General features: G+C 35.7%; 1 protein-coding gene across 8 annotated transcripts in view; it reads left to right on the forward strand.

The window, feature by feature from the left end:
* Positions 1-849: 849 nt before the first annotated feature.
* Positions 850-18,309, forward strand: part of Pacrgl (parkin coregulated like) — a 51,626-nt gene continuing 34,166 nt past the window's right edge. For 5 of the 8 annotated variants that reach the window (XM_048784271.1, XM_048784270.1, XM_015481986.2 and 2 more), the window contains exons 1-7: positions 850-1,005; positions 5,592-5,659; positions 5,847-6,001; positions 7,446-7,513; positions 8,946-9,036; positions 17,427-17,561; positions 18,075-18,182. In XM_048784271.1, the coding sequence (XP_048640228.1) occupies positions 5,608-5,659; positions 5,847-6,001; positions 7,446-7,513; positions 8,946-9,036; positions 17,427-17,561; positions 18,075-18,182 (609 nt within the window). In that variant the 5' untranslated portion in view covers positions 850-1,005; positions 5,592-5,607. The other 3 variants (XM_048784267.1, XM_048784268.1, XM_048784269.1) reach the window with 3 other exon arrangements.

Consider the following 18,309-nt stretch of genomic DNA (forward strand, 5'->3'; position numbering starts at 1 on the left):
GACAGAATTCATTCATTCATTTTATTCAGTCAAGCAACATTTCCTGATCACCTAAGACACCATGCTAGAAGCTGGATATATAAAATAGAAACATAGAGTCCTTATCGGGAAGAAACTCACAGCCCACTAAAGATGTTTTTGGGGGTGATAGCAAAATGGAGCTAAAAGATCATGGAAGGATTGCTTAGCCTAGAGTGTTCAGCCAGTGCCAATATACTTAGGAGTTACTTGAGCAAAAAAGTTAAGGCTTTGGGTTGACCTCAGAAGGTACTACAGTTCAGTGTATAGGTCTAAAAGAGTTTGAACCTTCTACTAAGACTACCCAATTTTTTCTTGATGGAATAGCCGGTTCACACATTTTTCTGTACCATTGGTTTAGTTAAAATAACAGTAACTCGGATGACAAGAGCATTTTTTTTTTCTATTGAAATAGGGATGCAGTTTGCAGTTGCATATCATAGCATGTGGATTAAAGTACAATGAGCTGGATAGGGCAGGGACCTAAATGAAATTCCACAGCCCGGCAGGCAGACGACTTTGGGACAGTTCGGTCCTCAGCTCTCAAGAGAACTGAAGGCAAGATAGTGGGAAAACACTGGGTGTTGGAGAGAAGCTGAGTTAAGCACACGACCTGGAGAAGCCTGGAGGTCAGGGGACTGGAGCTTGTCATCTCTTCTGCTCTCTGAAACTCTCATTTAGAAAATGTCTCTGATGCATTCGTCACCAGGGACAGCGCTTCTGGCTCCGGAGTCGACCTTTGTACTAGCGGCGCTGGGTTGCCTGGGCAACCCTGTACGGAGGCCGCCACAGTGGCCTTCTAGCCATTGGCTTAGAGGACGCAGCGTCCGTCTGACGTCACTGCGCGGCGCCGAGGGCCGCCGCGTAAAGCTTCATTTGCCCGAACTGTTGCAGCGGGCCACTGAGCTGTTGGTACTGGGGAGAGAGCGCTGGGCTGAAGCCCCACTTGGGTTTGCGCTGTGTGGATCGCGGCGGGAGAGAGGCGCGGTAGGAACGGGCTCTGGAACTGTAGGCCCCGGGCGCGGCTTCCCGACTGGCCTGTTGCTGGCCTCGCGGGACTCGTTGCTAGGGACCCTCAAGTTTTTGAGCGAGGCGAGCGCTCCTTGCCTTTCCTGGGGTCGCGCTTTGGCTGGGAGCGGTCTTCACCCAAACCGGCTCCCTCTCTCTCCCCGCATTTTTAACCTGTCTTCTTCTTGACTTGCTCATTTTCTAACATTGACAGCACCACGGCCTTGAACTGGGTTGGTTATTTGGAAGTGGATGGTTGTGGTGGTGGTGATGGGGATGTTCAGGATTTATTTTATGGCAGAAAGGGCGGGTTATGTGTCTCTGTGCTTTGAGTTTTGAAGAAGTTTTAGAGATGGAACAACACGATATTCTTACGGTATTTGTGTATGTGTGTGTGTGTGTGTGGGGGGTGGTTATTAAACTTTTGGAACTTTCTAGACATAGAATTAATAGGAAAAAAAAGGTGGCCTCAGTCTCTGAGAATGTAGCAAACAGTTTAATGCAGTTGTCTCAAAAATTGGGTGGGGGAAGAAAGTACACGTATGGAAAGAGATAGGGTATTTGAGTTGTTCCAAAACTGTGATTGTATGCTTTCCTGTCATTGACTACAGGTGCCCTCAGTACCTTGAAGGTCCCCTAAGGGAAATGCGACTTAGCAGTGGTTGGTTCCTTACTTGTCTTTGTGACATAGTTTAGGTGTTCCACGTTAGAGTCTTTATGGATTTTAATGTCTACTTAGAATCTTTGTATTATTTTGTAAAAGAATGAAATGAATGGTGACCTTGATAGTATTTCTAACAAAAAATATTTCTTACTTCTTCCTCTCTCCCTATCACTACTGCTTTACAACACCCTCTACAAGTTTACAACATCCTCCAAAAGACTTGTTGAGGGTAAGATGAACTAAGCATTTTTCTTTTACAAACAACATAAATAAAAAAAAAAAAAAACCTGAGCATACTTTTTTGCCTTTAAGATAAAGTATAATAGGTTAGGGGCTAGGGTTGTGGCTTAGTAGTGGAGCACTTGCCTAGCATGTGTGAGGCACTGGGTTCAATTCTCAGCACCACATATAAATAAATAAATAAAACAAAGGTCCATCGACAACTAATTTTTTTTTTTTAAAGTAATAGGTTAAGCAAGTGAAGAAGTAAGTGTTTTGGAAATAAACTATGTAACATGGGATATTATGAAAGTATACATACAAACTTGCATCATTTTGTGTGTGTGTTTGCTGAAACTTACATTAAGTATATTTGTTACACATAAAATTGTCTGGTATACTTAAAAAATTTGTAAGCTCAATTTTCTAGTGTGTTTTAAGTCTTTCAGATGAAGAGTTTCAGTGGCTCTGAACTCATTCAAAATAAAAAGCAGTACTTTACCATTAGTTTTTTACAGGAACAACATTTTTACCTAAAGGAAGATAGAAATTCAGCTATAGAATTCCACAAAAAGGTTTTGCAGAGTTTCTAGTTAGGATTTAAAGATGTGCATCATTTTTATGTTTGTGGGTGGGCATCTTTGTAGTGCATCATCTCTTTAAGCTATGATAGCTATTATAATTTTCTTTCTTTTTTTTGGGGGGGGGGCATGGGTACTGGAGGTTGAACTCAGGGCCACTTGACCACTGAGCCATATCCCCATCCCTATTTTTATTTAGAGACAGGGCCTCACTGAGTTGCCTAGCACCTCGCTTTTGCCTAGGCTTGCTTTGAAGTCAGGATCCTCCTGCCCCAATCTCCCAGGCTGCTGGGATTACAGGCATGCGCCACTACAACCTGCAGCTATTATAATTTTCCCTAAAAAGAAATTGAAATTAAACTGGATCATCAAATTGATGTAGCCCAAGGTGTTAAACCAAAGTTTTTAAAAAGAAGGAGATATTTAGTCACAGTGGTCACATTAATATTAATGATAATACTAAAACAACAGCAACAAAAAAACTGTGTACCATGTGTACACAACTTTTCCTTAGCTTAATGTTACAAAATGCCAGTGATGATCAGCTTAAAAAGAGGAAAGTTTTATAGTGACTCACAGGTTTGGAGGTTTCAGTCCATGTTTGTTTGGCTTGTTACTTTTGAGACCTTTGGTTAGACAGTACATTATAGAGGGAATGGTTGGTAGGGAAAACCTGTTCATTTCTGGTCAACTAGGAAGCAAACACAATGAAAGAGGAGGGACTGAAGTCCTGAGATTTCCTTCAAAGGCATGGTGCCAATTAGCCAGTCACCTAACTTCCTTCCCTTGAGCCTCCATCTCCTAAATGTTTAACACCTTCTAGTAGGTAGCACTATGTACTGGGGAATAAGTCTTTAACACATGGACTTTGGGGGGATGCTTTTCATAACTACAGCATACCACTGTAATGAAAATAATATAATAGCTAAAATTTATATAATACTTCCAATGTGCAACTATTTCTTTGTTTTATGTTTATTAACTTAGACTTCATCAACACTTAGTATAATCACTGTAATTATTTCCAATTAAAAAGTTTTATAGAATCTTACATCATATTATTTTCCCTCCAGGAGTTTCTTAAAACAGAGGCCAGGCACAATAGTAAGTAGTTGTTGAGTGGTCACTGAGCTGTCATAGTAGGTTAACATATTTAAATCTTTAGCTTATTTTAGCATATTATCTGAGATTTTTATTATCATATTAGTAGAAAATGCCTTGAGGATGAAGGTAACATGGGTATTAAAAAGATGCCTGCTGCTTGTGGGATGAGAATGTAGTCAGTGTATTCAATTAAAAAAACTGAAATTAAAATTATTCCGTGTGCAGAAATAGTCTTTTCTTTTGTTTATCTGTGCCTAGAATTTTAAGCTGATACACTATGTTTGAAATATTATTTGGCTAATTTTTTTTACATGGAGCTTTGTCTTTTTGAAGATTTCTAATTTGTCAAGAAGATTAAAATCATTTTCATGTGAGCAATTATTTAAGAAAGCATTCTTGTTTATCCTGAAGAAGAGAAAACTAAAGAGTATAAATATATCAAAATTTGCTGGGTGCAGTGGCACAAGCCTGTAATCCCAGCAGCTTGGGAGGCTGAGACAGGAGGATCATGAGTTCAAAGCCAGCCTCAGCAAAAAGCGAGGCGCTAAGCAACTCAGTGAGACCCTGTCTCTAAATAAAATACAAAAAATAGAACTGGGGATGTGGCTCAGTGGTTGAGTTCAATCCCCTGTAACCCCCCAAAAAACAAACAGTCAAAATTAGTTCTACTGTCATGTATAACTAAAAAGAACCAATAAAAACTTCTAAAAAAAATGGTGTCCTTATATATTTGGAAAGCTGTCACTTGGAAGTGTAAGAGGATTTGTTTGTGTCACTTTGAGGGAAGTGAACTTCTTATACTGCAGTTGAGGGGCAGTGTAAAGTACTATACTATTTTAAACACCTAAACTGGGAAGTTTACTAATGGAAGAATAAGTAGTGTCATGGAAGTGAGGGAAAAGTAGATAGTGAAGAGAAAAAAAAAACAGTGTTTAAATCAAGTATCATAGAAGTGTACATTTGAGAAACCAAGATTAGGAAAGGCTACATGGAAATTGGGAATGGAGCTAGACCTATAATTCAAGCAGACAGTTGGGTGTATAAGTCTGGAGAGGTGTGTGTTTATTCCTTGCTTGAGGAACAGATTTAGAAATGATTAGGTTGGATTAAATGGGAACTCTTGGAGTAGGACCTTTGACCCCATCCATCAGTAGAAACAGAACCATAGAAGAGGGAGAAGTGAACTAGTATTTCCTGGCTGAGCAACTTGATGTATAACATTATTAATTCCTTCGCAACAGCTTTGGTAAGGTTTTATTATTTCTTTCCTTTAATAGGCCAAGAAGTCAAAGCCCAGGGATGCTAAATAATCTGCCTAAATTCATAAATCTTGTAATTGGAGTTGAGATGCTGATCCAGTTATGAGCCCAAAGCCCTGTCTTCCTCATCACATATTCATCACATCCATAGGGTTGAGTGTAGGAAGTGACGGAAAAGGAGATAGTGAATATCCTAAGTTTTTCTGTCTGGAACCAGAAAATTGGTAGTATATTGAATTAAAAAGGATTTATAACTTCAGTGTGACAAACCTAGTTTAAGTGGGCATAAGGAACTTGTCGAACATTGGGTAGAAGACTTCATTATGTCACTGAAGAAGTAGGTCATGATACGCAAGCCATAACATTTAGAACTTAGGAATTACAGAGGCCAAAGAAGATGGAGAGGCCACCCCTCTTAGAGGCTTAGTATATGTTTTCTAATGTGGGCAGAATATTACAGTTGATTTTCTTAAGGTATATTTTGACAATTTATATGGAAAACTGTTTTATACCTCTTGTTTCTTGCAGATTTTTTTTATTTTGCAGTTATTGAAACCATTAAGATTGACATAATTTGATCTTTTTCCATTAGTCTTTTCAGGCATTTGGCTATGCACCAATTTTTTTTTTTTTTTTTTTTTTGAGTGTCTTCTACTGTATTTTTTATTCCATTCTGTTTTGGTCTTTATGTTGATAACAGGTAAACATATTTCAAAATCAAGTTTCATTTACTTGCAGGAATAAACAAGAAGCTATGCAGAAATCCGAATGCCCTGGAGGTTTGCAGTTGAGAAACAGGGTGACAGGTACAGAACTTTTCTTTGCTGTTTTTCTTTTTTTCCCTGGGGTACTGGGGATTATGTGTGTTCTTCCCTGCCTCAGCTTTGCTTTTTTAAATGGAGAGACCAAGTTTGTTAGTAAGACATTATATATGGATGTAGGATGACTCTATTATATTCTCTTTTTTATTGATTTTCTGTTTTTTTTTTCCAGGTAATTATCTTCAAAGGACATCCTCAAGTACACCAGTAAAGCAGAGGACTACAATTCAGCAAAGCAAATCCTCATCATCAATAGGTTCTCCAGAATCTGCAAAAAAACTTCATCCTCGACCAAGTGATAAACTTAACCCTAAAACAATTAATCCTGTAAGTACAATAAATATTCCTAAATTGGTAGTTTTGTAAAGGTAATAGGATTTTGCCTGTCAGTGTTGAGCCATTCTGATTGTTGTCCCAAGTTTCCACTGTTTCTTTTGAGCTAGTTTAGTCAGCTTTGGTATGCCCTATCATCACTAGTCCAAAACTAGTAAAGAGAAGACTCTGGATAACTTTCAGAATGCTTTAGTAGCACAGGGTACAAGTTTAGAATTAGCTCTTTTTTCCTCTGGAAAAACATGTGGAAGACAAGTAATGACTTGAGATATAAAATTAAATTAAAATGAAGGATTGAGTTATAAAGCTTAGTTCACATTCTGAGTAATAATTCACAGCAGAAGGAGGGTTTCACTCATGTTGATATAATTCTTGCTAAGAAATTTAAAGTTTTTAAAGTTGCTTTCAAATAATCAAATAAGTAACTTGAAAACATTCTATTTTTACATTTCTGCATATGATGTTTTAAAAATCAGTTATATTTTTAATATATGTTAATACATTTGATTTTGTAATTTAGTAACTATGTTTCATATGATTATGTTTAAAGTACTATGTAGTAAAATATTTTGTGCCTAAATTCTCTTTGAGTCACTGATTATTAATGTTGACATTATATGTGCTGTGATTGTTTAATTCGTTGTGATTGGTCATCTCATACATTATTTGAAAGTAGGTGTAGAACTCATCTATTAAGATAATAGCAAACTGAAAGGTGGTGAAGTTATATAATCTTAAGAAGGTTCAGCCGAAAATATGTTGAGATTCTTTTTTTTTTTTTAATTTTTTTAGTTATAGTTGGACACTATACCTTTATTTTATTTATTTTTATGTGGTGCTGAGGATCGAACCCAGGGCCTCTCACATGCTAGGTGAATGCTCTACCGCTGAGCCACAACCCCAGCCCTGTTTGTTGAGATTCTTGCATGAGCTTTGTCTCTGTCATTCTCCTTGCCTGCAAGCTAATTCTTTGGTTTTTTTTTTTTTTTTTTAATAAAAGCCTAAAGCCAATTTGGAGAAATTCTACAGATTCTTTGAGCACACACAACATCTGTATTTGCTGGAGAGCAAATGGGAGATATATTCGTGGCTAAAACCAAATATTTCCCTGTATTTAGCACCCCTTCTCCGTTGCAACCTTCACCTTGAAAAGGCAGAGTCAGGGAGAGTAGAAAGACCTGTCAATCCATATATGGTTTCAGCCACCTTCAAACCTTCTGAAACATGTTAGAGGCTTAAAACACAAAGCACTGCGCTTTGTTGATGGGACAGGAGTGACAGTATTTTCATTTCTGTTACTGAATGTTAATGATGCATGTATAATACCTCCACAGTGTTCTGAAAGTCACGGTGTCTATTTGCTTCTCATTTCAACAGGATTAAAATTTACTGGGTATTACAGAGTGGAGGTGATAGAAATATTTTTGTTTCATTTCAGTTTGGTGAACAGACAAGGGCTCCTTCTGCATTCTCAGCTATTTACTCTAAAGGAGGTATTCCTTGCAGGTAAAATCAGTACAATTTATAACTGATCATATTATTCAAAATAATTGACTAAAATCAATACTGTATTCAGTTTAAACATAGTGAAAGTTTTAACTTTCAAGGTTGAAATAAAGATGATGTATTACTCTGGCTGTTGAATTGATATAGATCCCTGGACATGTTCAAGATAACCTTAATTCTAAAATGTAATTACAGAGTTCTGTGGTAAACTACCACCTAATTGAATGAACCACTTTTAAAATAATCAATTCAAGCATTTATACACTTGAGCAAAAGTGAAAGTTGACAATTTAATGAAGTAATATTCTTAATAAGTCCATGTGGCTGCTTTTACTTCCTTTGCATATCATTCCTGCTACATTTCTTCACAGTACATATATTTTAGCCTGATCTTGATGATAGAAAATTTTATTTTCATTGTGGAAAAGCTAGTCACAGTAATATTTTTTCTTTTGGTTTTATAATTTAAAAAAAAATTAGTTTTAAATGGTATTTTCAAATTTTGAGTGGAAAATAAGCTCAAGATATGTTTTTCAATTCTTTGTTATTATTCCATATTTGAATTCTGAATTAAACCCCATTTCAAGGTTTTTAAGTGTCTCTTCCCACCAAACAATTGGTTTTGCTGAAAATGTTCAAGTAGCATTATAGAACCTCTTGCCTCTTGCTTAATATAAAAATAACACTAAAGAAGAAGCCAAGAAATCAAGACCATTATAAAAACTGTGAGGAAATATGTGGGGGTGATTAATAAGATTGTGGTCATGGTTGCGGCAGTGACTTCTTGAGCATGTTCATCTACTGAGATTTATCAAATCGTGTGCTTTAACTATGTATAATTTATTGTGTATCAGTTATGCCTCAATAATAGCAGTCAAAAAGTGAGGGGAGCAGCAGATACTATAATTCAGGGGCTTCTGCTTTGTAAACCTGAAGGGGCTATTATTTCACCTCTTTAACAAGGACTAAACCTGATTTGCCTTCAAATTATTACTATTAGGGTTAAATGATCTCTATCTGAAAAACAAGATTTTTTTATAAATCATTACTTTTCCTAATTATTATACATTTGAATTTTTCATTTCTATATGTTATCTATTTTGTTATAATTGGATTGAAAGATAATCTGCTAGAGCATTTGTATTAAGATTCATAAATAGTAACGTACTTAAATACCATAATTGTAGATTTAACAAATATGGAATTACCAAACAATTTTTTCTGAAAGAATAGGACTTTGCAAGATTATAGACATTATTTTTTAAAATGTCCTTGTAATAACTTTTAAAGTTATGATATGCCAAGGTGTATATCATGGAAAAAGTAGATAATTCTAATGTGATTATACTCTTCTAATATATATATTAGAAGATCACTGCTTAATACATAATTTATATTTTCCTTGTTACCTTCACTGACTTTTGTATTTTAGATTGGTACATGGTTCAGTAAAACACAGACTACATTGGGACTGTCCTCCTGAAAACCTTCCATTTGATCCTCTTCTTATTACTTTAGCTGAGGTAAATATTTCATTTCTCCTGAATATTTATGGGAAAAATATTTGAAAATTGCATTAATTACATGCTATATTATAGCTTTTCAGTAAATCTCATTCTGTACTTTTGAAATAAGAACCAAACAATAGACATTAAAACACTATTCTCCCTTAGGAAGTTATTAGGATTGTCGTGTGTTTATTAGAAATTGATTAACCAGCTTTATAAATATGAAATTAGTCTAATGGGGATTTGTAGATAACTGGTTGAAATATTCATATTCAATTCAAAGAAACAAAAATACATAGAATCATAATTAGAAAGATTCTTTTTTTTTTTTTGTACTAGTTAAAGAAGGACAGCAGGAATTGAAACTTAAATGACATGACGTTGGACACTTAAGTGCTGGTTCTGTCTCTATACAATCAGTTGTGTTAGTATAGTGCATTTCTAAGGGAGTTGATACTGACTACCTTAAAGTCCATTTGGAGAAACCTATGGATGTGTGATCTATTTGTAAATTTCAAGGAGAATATCATGGAGGGGATTTCTGTAAAGGATTTTTAAAAATCTTCTGATGGGGTTCCCTTAGGTAATTTAACATCTGGGTCAGGGAAAAAGCTGACTGAGTCTTAGTTTCAAGTGAATGGACATATCTCCTGTGAATTTTATTCCTAGAATTTGAATCAGAAGTTGAGAACTTAATTTACCAATTATCTGACATTTAAACTTAGTAACTTGCCATATTTAAGAGTCAAGGATCATTTTGTTGTTGTTAAAAGCAAATTATTATATTAGAACTTCGATGATATTAGTATAAACAGGTAATACCATCTGTATAAAATAAGTCTAGTAGTAAGTAATATCATAAGTGAAAACATGACAGTGCGTGAACACAAGTTCTTTATTCTTTGTTTTTAAAGAAACACTTGCACTTTCTGTAAAAACTGGGGAGGAACAAGTAGGAGCAGGACAGAAAAAGTAGATAATTTTGCTTTGTGAGATTTTTAAATTATAATAAAACATCAAAATCTATAGTTCCTCTAGTTTTCCATTTGCACTTAATTTCTTAAGTGGACTTACTACTGAAGATTTCCCTGTTGTTTTTAATAGGACTTTGCTTTTCTTAATTTATAATTGCTTACAGAATTATTTTGGTATTATAAATAGTATATTTTCCAAGATCTGAGATTAGGCTTATTCATGCTGTTACAGCTATAGGCAATAAGCAGTCTATTTTGGGGGGCGGCACCCTATTTTGAAATTCATTTTTTTAATTTGATAATAAAATTTTTAAGGAATTAGTGATGTTTTCATGGTTTTTAAAATGACCTTTAAACATTTTATATATAATAGCAAACTGTATTTTAGACAATTCAAAATTTATGATATCTTTGTGTATTACAGCAAATCACAGGGTACAGTGAATGTTTTGATTTGGGAAGTCCTTAAAGGTACTCTGACTTTAGACAACATAAAGTCAGTCCTGTTTATGCCTATTATCCAACACCAAAGCTTTTATTTCTGTATTGGGTAGAATTTTGTCTTTCCCTTCTACTCACCTAGTAATTGGTTAGTAGTATAGAAGAACCACCCTTGAAACCCACTTGAGCTCTTGACCTGCGATTCATCTCTACAATAACAGAATACAGGTACTTCTAAGAAGATAAAAACCTATGGTTCAAAATGATGCCTATGTGTTTGGCAGCATAGTTTTCAAAAGCACAGTAGTGTTGAGGAAAGGGAGTGGTAGATCACTGAAAGCAGTTAGGTGTAAAGGATGAATCAGTTGAAAATTAATATTTTAAATGATGACTTTCCAGCCAGTTATAATTATTCAGTTCATGTATAATTAGTCAAACTGAAGGAGTTTTGTTGCTGCTTTTTTTGTTTTTCTATATTTTATGTTTTTGAAAAAAGATATCTCTTTATCTTGATTTACAGTGATTAGTTAAATCATGAAATAGTACTGTGTAATTATTTCTAGTGCATTTAGGGTGAGAGGCATCATGAGAAATGATCTACACAAGCTTATACCATATTTTTATTTTATATTCCATTGTTCAAAATGACATTTGAAATTTTATAGTGCTTCTTGCAGTATAAGACTTGGCTTCTGAATATCTTAATATAAAATATTTAAATATGAAGGAAATGTGGATTAGGAACTCATAAGTAAGTTTAGAATTATTTTAAAGACAGGGGTCTAATAGGCATACATAAAGTAGGAGGGCTTAAACATACATTTTAGACTAATTTGCTGGCTTTCAGATATTATTTGGGAATAGATATAAAATGATTTTGGTATTCTAGTGTGTTCTTCATATGCTTCTTTCTCTTTTCAATTTTCTTTTCCCTTCCTTCCATTTCTCCTTTCTCTGACTTCTCTTCTTGTCCTACATTTTTTTCTTGGTTCCTTTATTTTCTTCATTCTTTTCCTTTCAATTAATCCTAATCCTATCATTTTTCTTACTGTTTTTCTTTTCCTTTCCTTCTGTGTGTAGAGATTTCCCCCTCTTTTGTGTGTGTCCTTTATTCCATAGTTTAGTGTAATTGAAATGTAAAATTACTGAAATTATATGATTAGAAAAATGATTATACTTTTGATTTTTTTATTTCATTTTTTAATTAATTTTTTTTATTTATATGTGACAGCAGAATGCATTACAATTCTTATTACACATATAGAGCACAATTTTTCATATCTCTGGTTGTGTACAAAGTATATTCACACCATTTCGTGTCTTCATACCTGCACTTTGGATAATAATGTCCATCATATTTCACCATCATTTCTAGCCCCATACCCCCTCCCTTCCCCTCCCATCCCTCTGCCCTATCTAGAGTTCATCTATTCCTCCAATGTTCCCCCCTCCTTACCCCACTATGAAGTCAGCCTCCCTATATCAGAGAAAACATTCGTCGTTTGTGTTTTTGGGATTGACTAACTTCACTTAGCATTATCTATTTTTAATTCCATCCATTTACCTGCAAATGCCATGATTTTATTCTCTCATTTCTGTGTAATATTTCATTGTATATATATGTCACATTTTCATATCCATTCATCTATTGAAGGGCATGTAGATTGGTTCCACAGTTTAGCTCTTGTGAATTGTGCTGCCATAAACATTGATGTGGCTGTGTCCCTGTAGTATGCTGTTTTTAAGTCCTTTGGGTATAGACCAAGGAAAGGGATAGCTGGGTCAAATTGTGGTTCCATTCTCAATTTTCCAAGAAATCTCCATACTGCTTTCCATATTGGCTGTACCAATTTGCCGTCCCACCGCAATGTATGAGTGTACCTTTTCCCCCACATTCTCGCCAACACTTATTGTTGTTTTGTCTTCATAATAGCTGCCATTCTGACTGGAGTGAGATGAAGTCTTAGAGTGGTTTTGATTTGCATTTCTCTAATCGCTAATGATGAACATTTTTTCATATATTTGTTGATTGGTTGTATATCATCTTCTGAGAAGTGTCTTTTCAGATCCTTTTCCCACTTATTGATTGGGTTATGTGTTTTTTTAGTGTTTAGCTTTTTGAGCTCTTTGTATACCCTAGAGATTAGTGCTGTATCTGATGTGTGAGGGGTAGAGATTTGCTCCCAAGATGTAGGCTCTCTGTTCACTTCACAGATTGTTCCTTTTTCTAAGAAGAAACCTTTTAGTTTGAGTCCATCCTATTTATTGATTCTTGATTTTAATTCTTACACCAAAAGAGTCTTATTAAGGAAGTTGGGGCCTAATCCCACATGATAGAGATACTTTTTTTTCTATTAGATGCAGTGTCTCTGGTTTTATTCCTAAGTCCTTGATCCATTTTGAGTCTTTTTTTTTCAAGGTGAAAGATGGGAGTTTAATTTCATTTTGTTGCATATGAATTTCCAGTTTTCCCAGCAACTTTTGTTGAAGAGGTCTCCAATGCATGTTTTTGTCACCTTTGTCTAATTTATGGGTTACTCTGTGTCCTCTATTCTGTACCATTGGTCTACCCATCTGTTTTGGTGCCAATACCATGCTGTTTTTGTCACTGTTGCTCTGCAGTATAGTTTAAGATATGGCATAGTGATGTTACCTGCTTCACTCTTTTTGCTAAGGATTCCTTTGGCTATTCTGGGTCTTTTATTTTTCCAGATGAATTTCATGACTGCTTTTTCTATTTCTTTGAGGAATGTCATTGGGATTTTGATTGGAATTGCATGAAATATGTATGGTGCTTTTGGTAGTATGGTCATTTTGATAATGTTAATTCTGTCTATCCAAGAGCAAGGTAGATCTTTACATCTTTTGATGTCCTCTTTGACTTCTTTCTTTAGGGTTCTGGAGTTTTTAGTAATTTTCATATATAGATCTTTCACCTCTTTCCTTAAGTTGATTCCCAAGTATTTTATTTTATTGAGGCTATTGCAAATGGGGTAGTTGTCCTCATTTCCCTTTCTGAGGATTTGTCACTGATATTCAGAAATGCCTTTGCTTGATGGGGTTGGTTTTATATCCTACTACTTTATTGAATTCATTTACTAGTTCTAGAAGTTTTCTGGTGGAACTTTTAGGGTCTTCTAGGTATAGAATCATATCATCAGCAAATAGACCAATTTGAGTTTTTCTTTTCCTAGGGGTATCCCTTTAATTTCTTTTGTCTAATTGCTCTGGCCAGTGTTTCAAGAACTGTGTTAAATAGTAGTGGTGAAAGAGGGCATCCCTGTCTTTTTCCAGTTTTTAGAGGGAATGCCTTCAATCTTTCTCCATTTAGAATGACATTGGTCTGGGGCTTAGCATAGATAGCCTTTATGATGTTGAGATATATTCCTGTTAGCCCTAATTTTTCTAGTGTTTTGAACATGAAGGGATGCTGTATTTTGTCAAATGCTTTTTCTGCATCTGTTGAGATGATCATATAGATTCTTATCTTTAAATCTATTGATGTGGTTAATTACATTTAATTGATTTCCGTATATTGAACCAACCTTGCATCCCTGGGATGAATCCCACTTGATCATGGTGCATGATCTTTTTGATATGTTTTTGTATTCAATTTGCCAGAATTTTATTGAGAATTTTTGCATCTAAAGTTTTGTTTTGTTTTGTTTGTGTGTCTTTGCCTGGTTTTGGAATCTGTATTTCTGTAGTGTCTTTTGTGATATTTCCTTTTTCATCACATATTATAGTAATTTGAGTTTTCTCTCTCCTTCTTTTAGTTAGCATGGCTGAGGGTATGTCAATTTTATTTATTTTTTCAAAGAACCAACTTTTTGTTCTATTAATTTTTTAAAAAAATTATTTCAATTTCATTGATTTCAGCTCTGATTTTAATTATTTCTTGTCTTCTGCTTTTGGTGTTGATTTGTTCTTCTTTTTCTAGGGCTTTGAGATGTAATGTTAAGTCATTTATTTGTTGACTTTTTCTTCTTTTAAGGAATAAACTCCATGCAATGAACTTTCCTCTTAAAACTGCTTTCATAGTATCCTAGAGATTTTGATATGTTGTATCTGTGTTCTCATTCACCTCTAAACATTTTTTAATCTCCTCCTTGATGTCTTCTGCAACTCATTGTTCATTCAGTATTTAGTCTCCATGTTGTTGGAGTGGCTTTTATTTCTTATTTTATCTTTGATTTCTAATTTTGTTCCATTATGATCTGATAGAATGAAGGATAATATCTCTACTTTTTTATATTTGCTAAGAGTTACTTTGTGGCATAGTATATGTTCTATTTTAGAGAAGAATCCATGTGCTGCTGAGAAGAAAGTGTATTCTCTCCTTGAAGGATGAAATATTCTATATATGTCAGTTAAACCTAAGTTATTGATTGTATTATTGAGTTCTGTAGTTTCTTTGTTTAGCTTTTGTTTGGAAGATCTATCTAGTGATGAAAGAGATGTGTTTAAGTCACCCAAAATTATTGTTTTGTGGTCTGTTTGACTCTTGAACTTGAGAAGAGTTTGTTTAATGAATGTAGATGCTTCATTGTTTGGGGCATGTATATTTATAATTGTTAAGTCTTGTTGGTGTATGGTTCCCTTGAGCAATATATAGTGTCCTTCTTTGTCCTTTTCAATTGACTTTAGCTTGAAGTCTACTTTATTTGACATGAGGATGGAAACACCTGCTTGCTTCCGCAGTCCATGTGAGTGGTATGATTTTTTCCAACCCATCACCTTCAGTCTGTGGATATCTTTTTCTGTGAGTCTCTTGGAGGCAGCATATTGGATTTTTTTTTAATCCGATCTGCTAGTTTATGTCTTTTGGTTGGTAAGTTTAGGCCATTAGCACTCAGGGTTATTATTAAGACATGATTTGTATTCCCAACCATTTTCGTTTATTTTTGGTATTTAACATGACTTGGTTTCTCCTCTGATTAGATTTTTCTTTAGTATAATACGTCCCTCTGCTGATTTTTATCATTGTTTTTCATTTCTTCTTCTTAGAATATTTTGCTGAGGATGTTCTGTATTGCAGGTTTTCTAGTTGTAAATTCTTTTAACTTTTGTTAGTTATGGTAGGTTTTTATTTCATCATCAAATCTAAAGCTTAGTTTTGCTGGATATTAGATTCTTGGTTGGCATCCATTTTCTTTCAGAGCTTGGTATATGTTGTTCCATGATCTCCTGGCTTTGAGGGTCTGGGTTGAAAAATCTGCTGAGATACGAATTGGTCTCCCCCATATGTGATCTTATTCCTCTCTCTTGCGGCTTTTAAGATTCTATCCTTATTCTATATGCTAGGCATTTTCATTATAATGTGCCGTGGTGTAGATCTGTTGTAATTTTGTACATTTAATGTCCTGTAAGCATCTTGTATTTGGCTTTCCAATTTGTTCTTCATACTTGGGAAATTTTCTAATATTATCTCATGGAAGAGATTGTATATTCCTTTGGTTTGAAACTCTATGCTTTCCTCTATCCCAATAACTCTTAGATTTGGTCTTTTGATGCTGTCCCATAATTCTTGGATGTTCTGTTCATGGTTTCTTACCGTCTTCACCATGTGATCAACTGGATTTTTCAGATTGTATACTTTGTCTTCATTATCTGACGTTCTTCTAAGTTATCTAGTCTGTTGGTTATGCATTCTATTGAGTTTTTTATTTGATTTATTGTGTCTTTCATTTCAAGGATTTCTGACTGCTGATTGTTCAGAGTCTCTCTCTCTCGAAATAATCTTTTGCTACCTATATTTGCTCTCTTATCTCTTTGTTGAAGTGATCAACTTTTGCCTGTATTTGCTCATGTAGGTCATTCTTTAATGCATAGATCATTTCAATTATGAACCTTCTGAACTCCTTCTCTGACATTTCATCAACTTTGCCGTCCATGGGTTCTGTTATTATAGTATGCTGGTTTGTTTGGCGCACTTTCCTCCCTTGTTTTTTCATGTTATCTATTTGTCTTCCTTTCTTGCAGTGTAGATCAGAGGTGTTACAGTTTGTTTCCTATATTCTTGTAGTACCTGTGCAGATTGTTTGTACCTTGATGTTGGGCTTCCAGACCCTGCTGGTGTCCCTCAATGTATGCTACTGCATCTAAAGGTTGTGGCGGCAATAGTCGAGATAATAGTTTAAGGTGCCCCAAGGTGGAAGCAATGTCTTACAGAGATGGGGCTGAAAGGGATGGGCCCCACACTGCCTTTGGGATGCCTGCTCTGAGACGCAGCTGCTTCTATGCCCTGTCTGCTGTCAAAAGGTTAGGAGCTACTGTGTGGGGAAGGCTATGGCCATGACTGCAGTGTTCCAAGATGGAAGTGGCTTAGGCTTAGGCTCCCAGGAAGAGGGGAATGAACTCGGACCAACCCTGGACCTGGGCCCTGCACAAATCTGTGTGGACGGATCTGGGCCTGACCTGGGCTCCCATGGTAATCTGCTGGTCAGAAGAGGCAGTCCTGTGCCAGAGGCTGGACTCTGATGGGTGTCTGCCCCATGGGTGGAGGGGTGGACTCAGGCCTACTGTGAGCCTGGGTCCAGCACCACAGGCCAGTGTGGATGGATCTGGGCCATTGGGCTTGACCTCCCTCAGTAGTCTGCTGGTCAGAAGGGTGGGGGGTTGGTCCTGTGCCGGAGGCTAGGCTCTGGCAGGTGTCTACCCCGCAGGTAGAGGGGTAGACGAGGGCCTACTGTGAGCCTGGGTCCCACACGGGCTGGAGTGGGTTGTCTGGGTGTGGCGTGTGCTGCCACAGAAGTCTGCTGGTCAGAAGAGGTGGTCCTGTGTCAGAGCCTCAGGCGGGTATCTGCTCTACAGGTGGAGGGGTGGACCTGGGCCTACTGTGAGCCTGGGTCCTGCACAGGCCAGTGTGGTTGACTCCCTACTTTTGATTTTCATTTAGGCTAGTAAAATTAATTTTTTCTATTATTAGTATAGCAAAATGGTATTGAAACTTTTATCTTTTTTTTTTTTTTTTTTTTTTGTCTTTGACAGGGTCTGAGAGAGACGAAACATCCATATACCTTTGTGTCAAAGGAGGGTTTTAGAGAATTACTTTTGGTCAAAGGAGCTCCTGAAAAGGCTATTCCTTTGCTACCTAGATTAATTCCTGTGCTAAAGGCAGCTCTGGTATGTTTTCACTTACTTCCTTGTGCTTTTAATTTAAAAATCACATGATAGAAAAGAGAAAACTCTAACATAGAATATTTTATGCCTTCCCCCTACTTCTGTATTATATGCAAAGTAGTCCTTAATCTGTGATTTTGCTGTATGTACAAAATGAGGCCACTGTTATTCAAGGCCAGATGATTATGAAGACACCTTTAGAAGATGTACTAACTGTGTACACAGGGAAATTTTGAGTAATTAGAGGAAGTAGTGAACCTCAAATTAGTCTTTCTGTAAGCTAGATGTATTTTAGCTAATGATTTAGTTATGATGATAATTTTGGTTTTTGCTTCTAGAAGTCCTGTATTAAAGTTATTTTTGAAATTTTGTTTTTTATTATTCTCTTTTAATTTTAAATGTTTAATCTTACTTTTTTCCCCTACCTGTTTGCCCTTTGCTAACCTATCTTCCCTTTTTTTTTTTTTCCTTCTTTTTCACTCCTGCTTCCGTATCTCCAACTAACCAACCCAAAAGGTCCATTCAGATGATGAAGTGTTTGAAAGAGGATTGTGTGCTTTGGTGCAGTTAAGTGTCATAGTTGGTCCTTCCCTAAATGATCATCTGAAACATCTGCTTACCAGTGTAAGTACTGCAAATATTAGATGTATACACACACACACACACACACACACACACACACACACACATATATATATATATATATATATATATATATATATATATGATTTAATTTCTTCAAGTTAATCAT

Source organism: Marmota marmota, unplaced genomic scaffold (assembly GCF_001458135.2).
Source record: "Marmota marmota marmota unplaced genomic scaffold, marMar, whole genome shotgun sequence".
Lineage (NCBI taxonomy): Eukaryota > Metazoa > Chordata > Mammalia > Rodentia > Sciuridae > Marmota > Marmota marmota.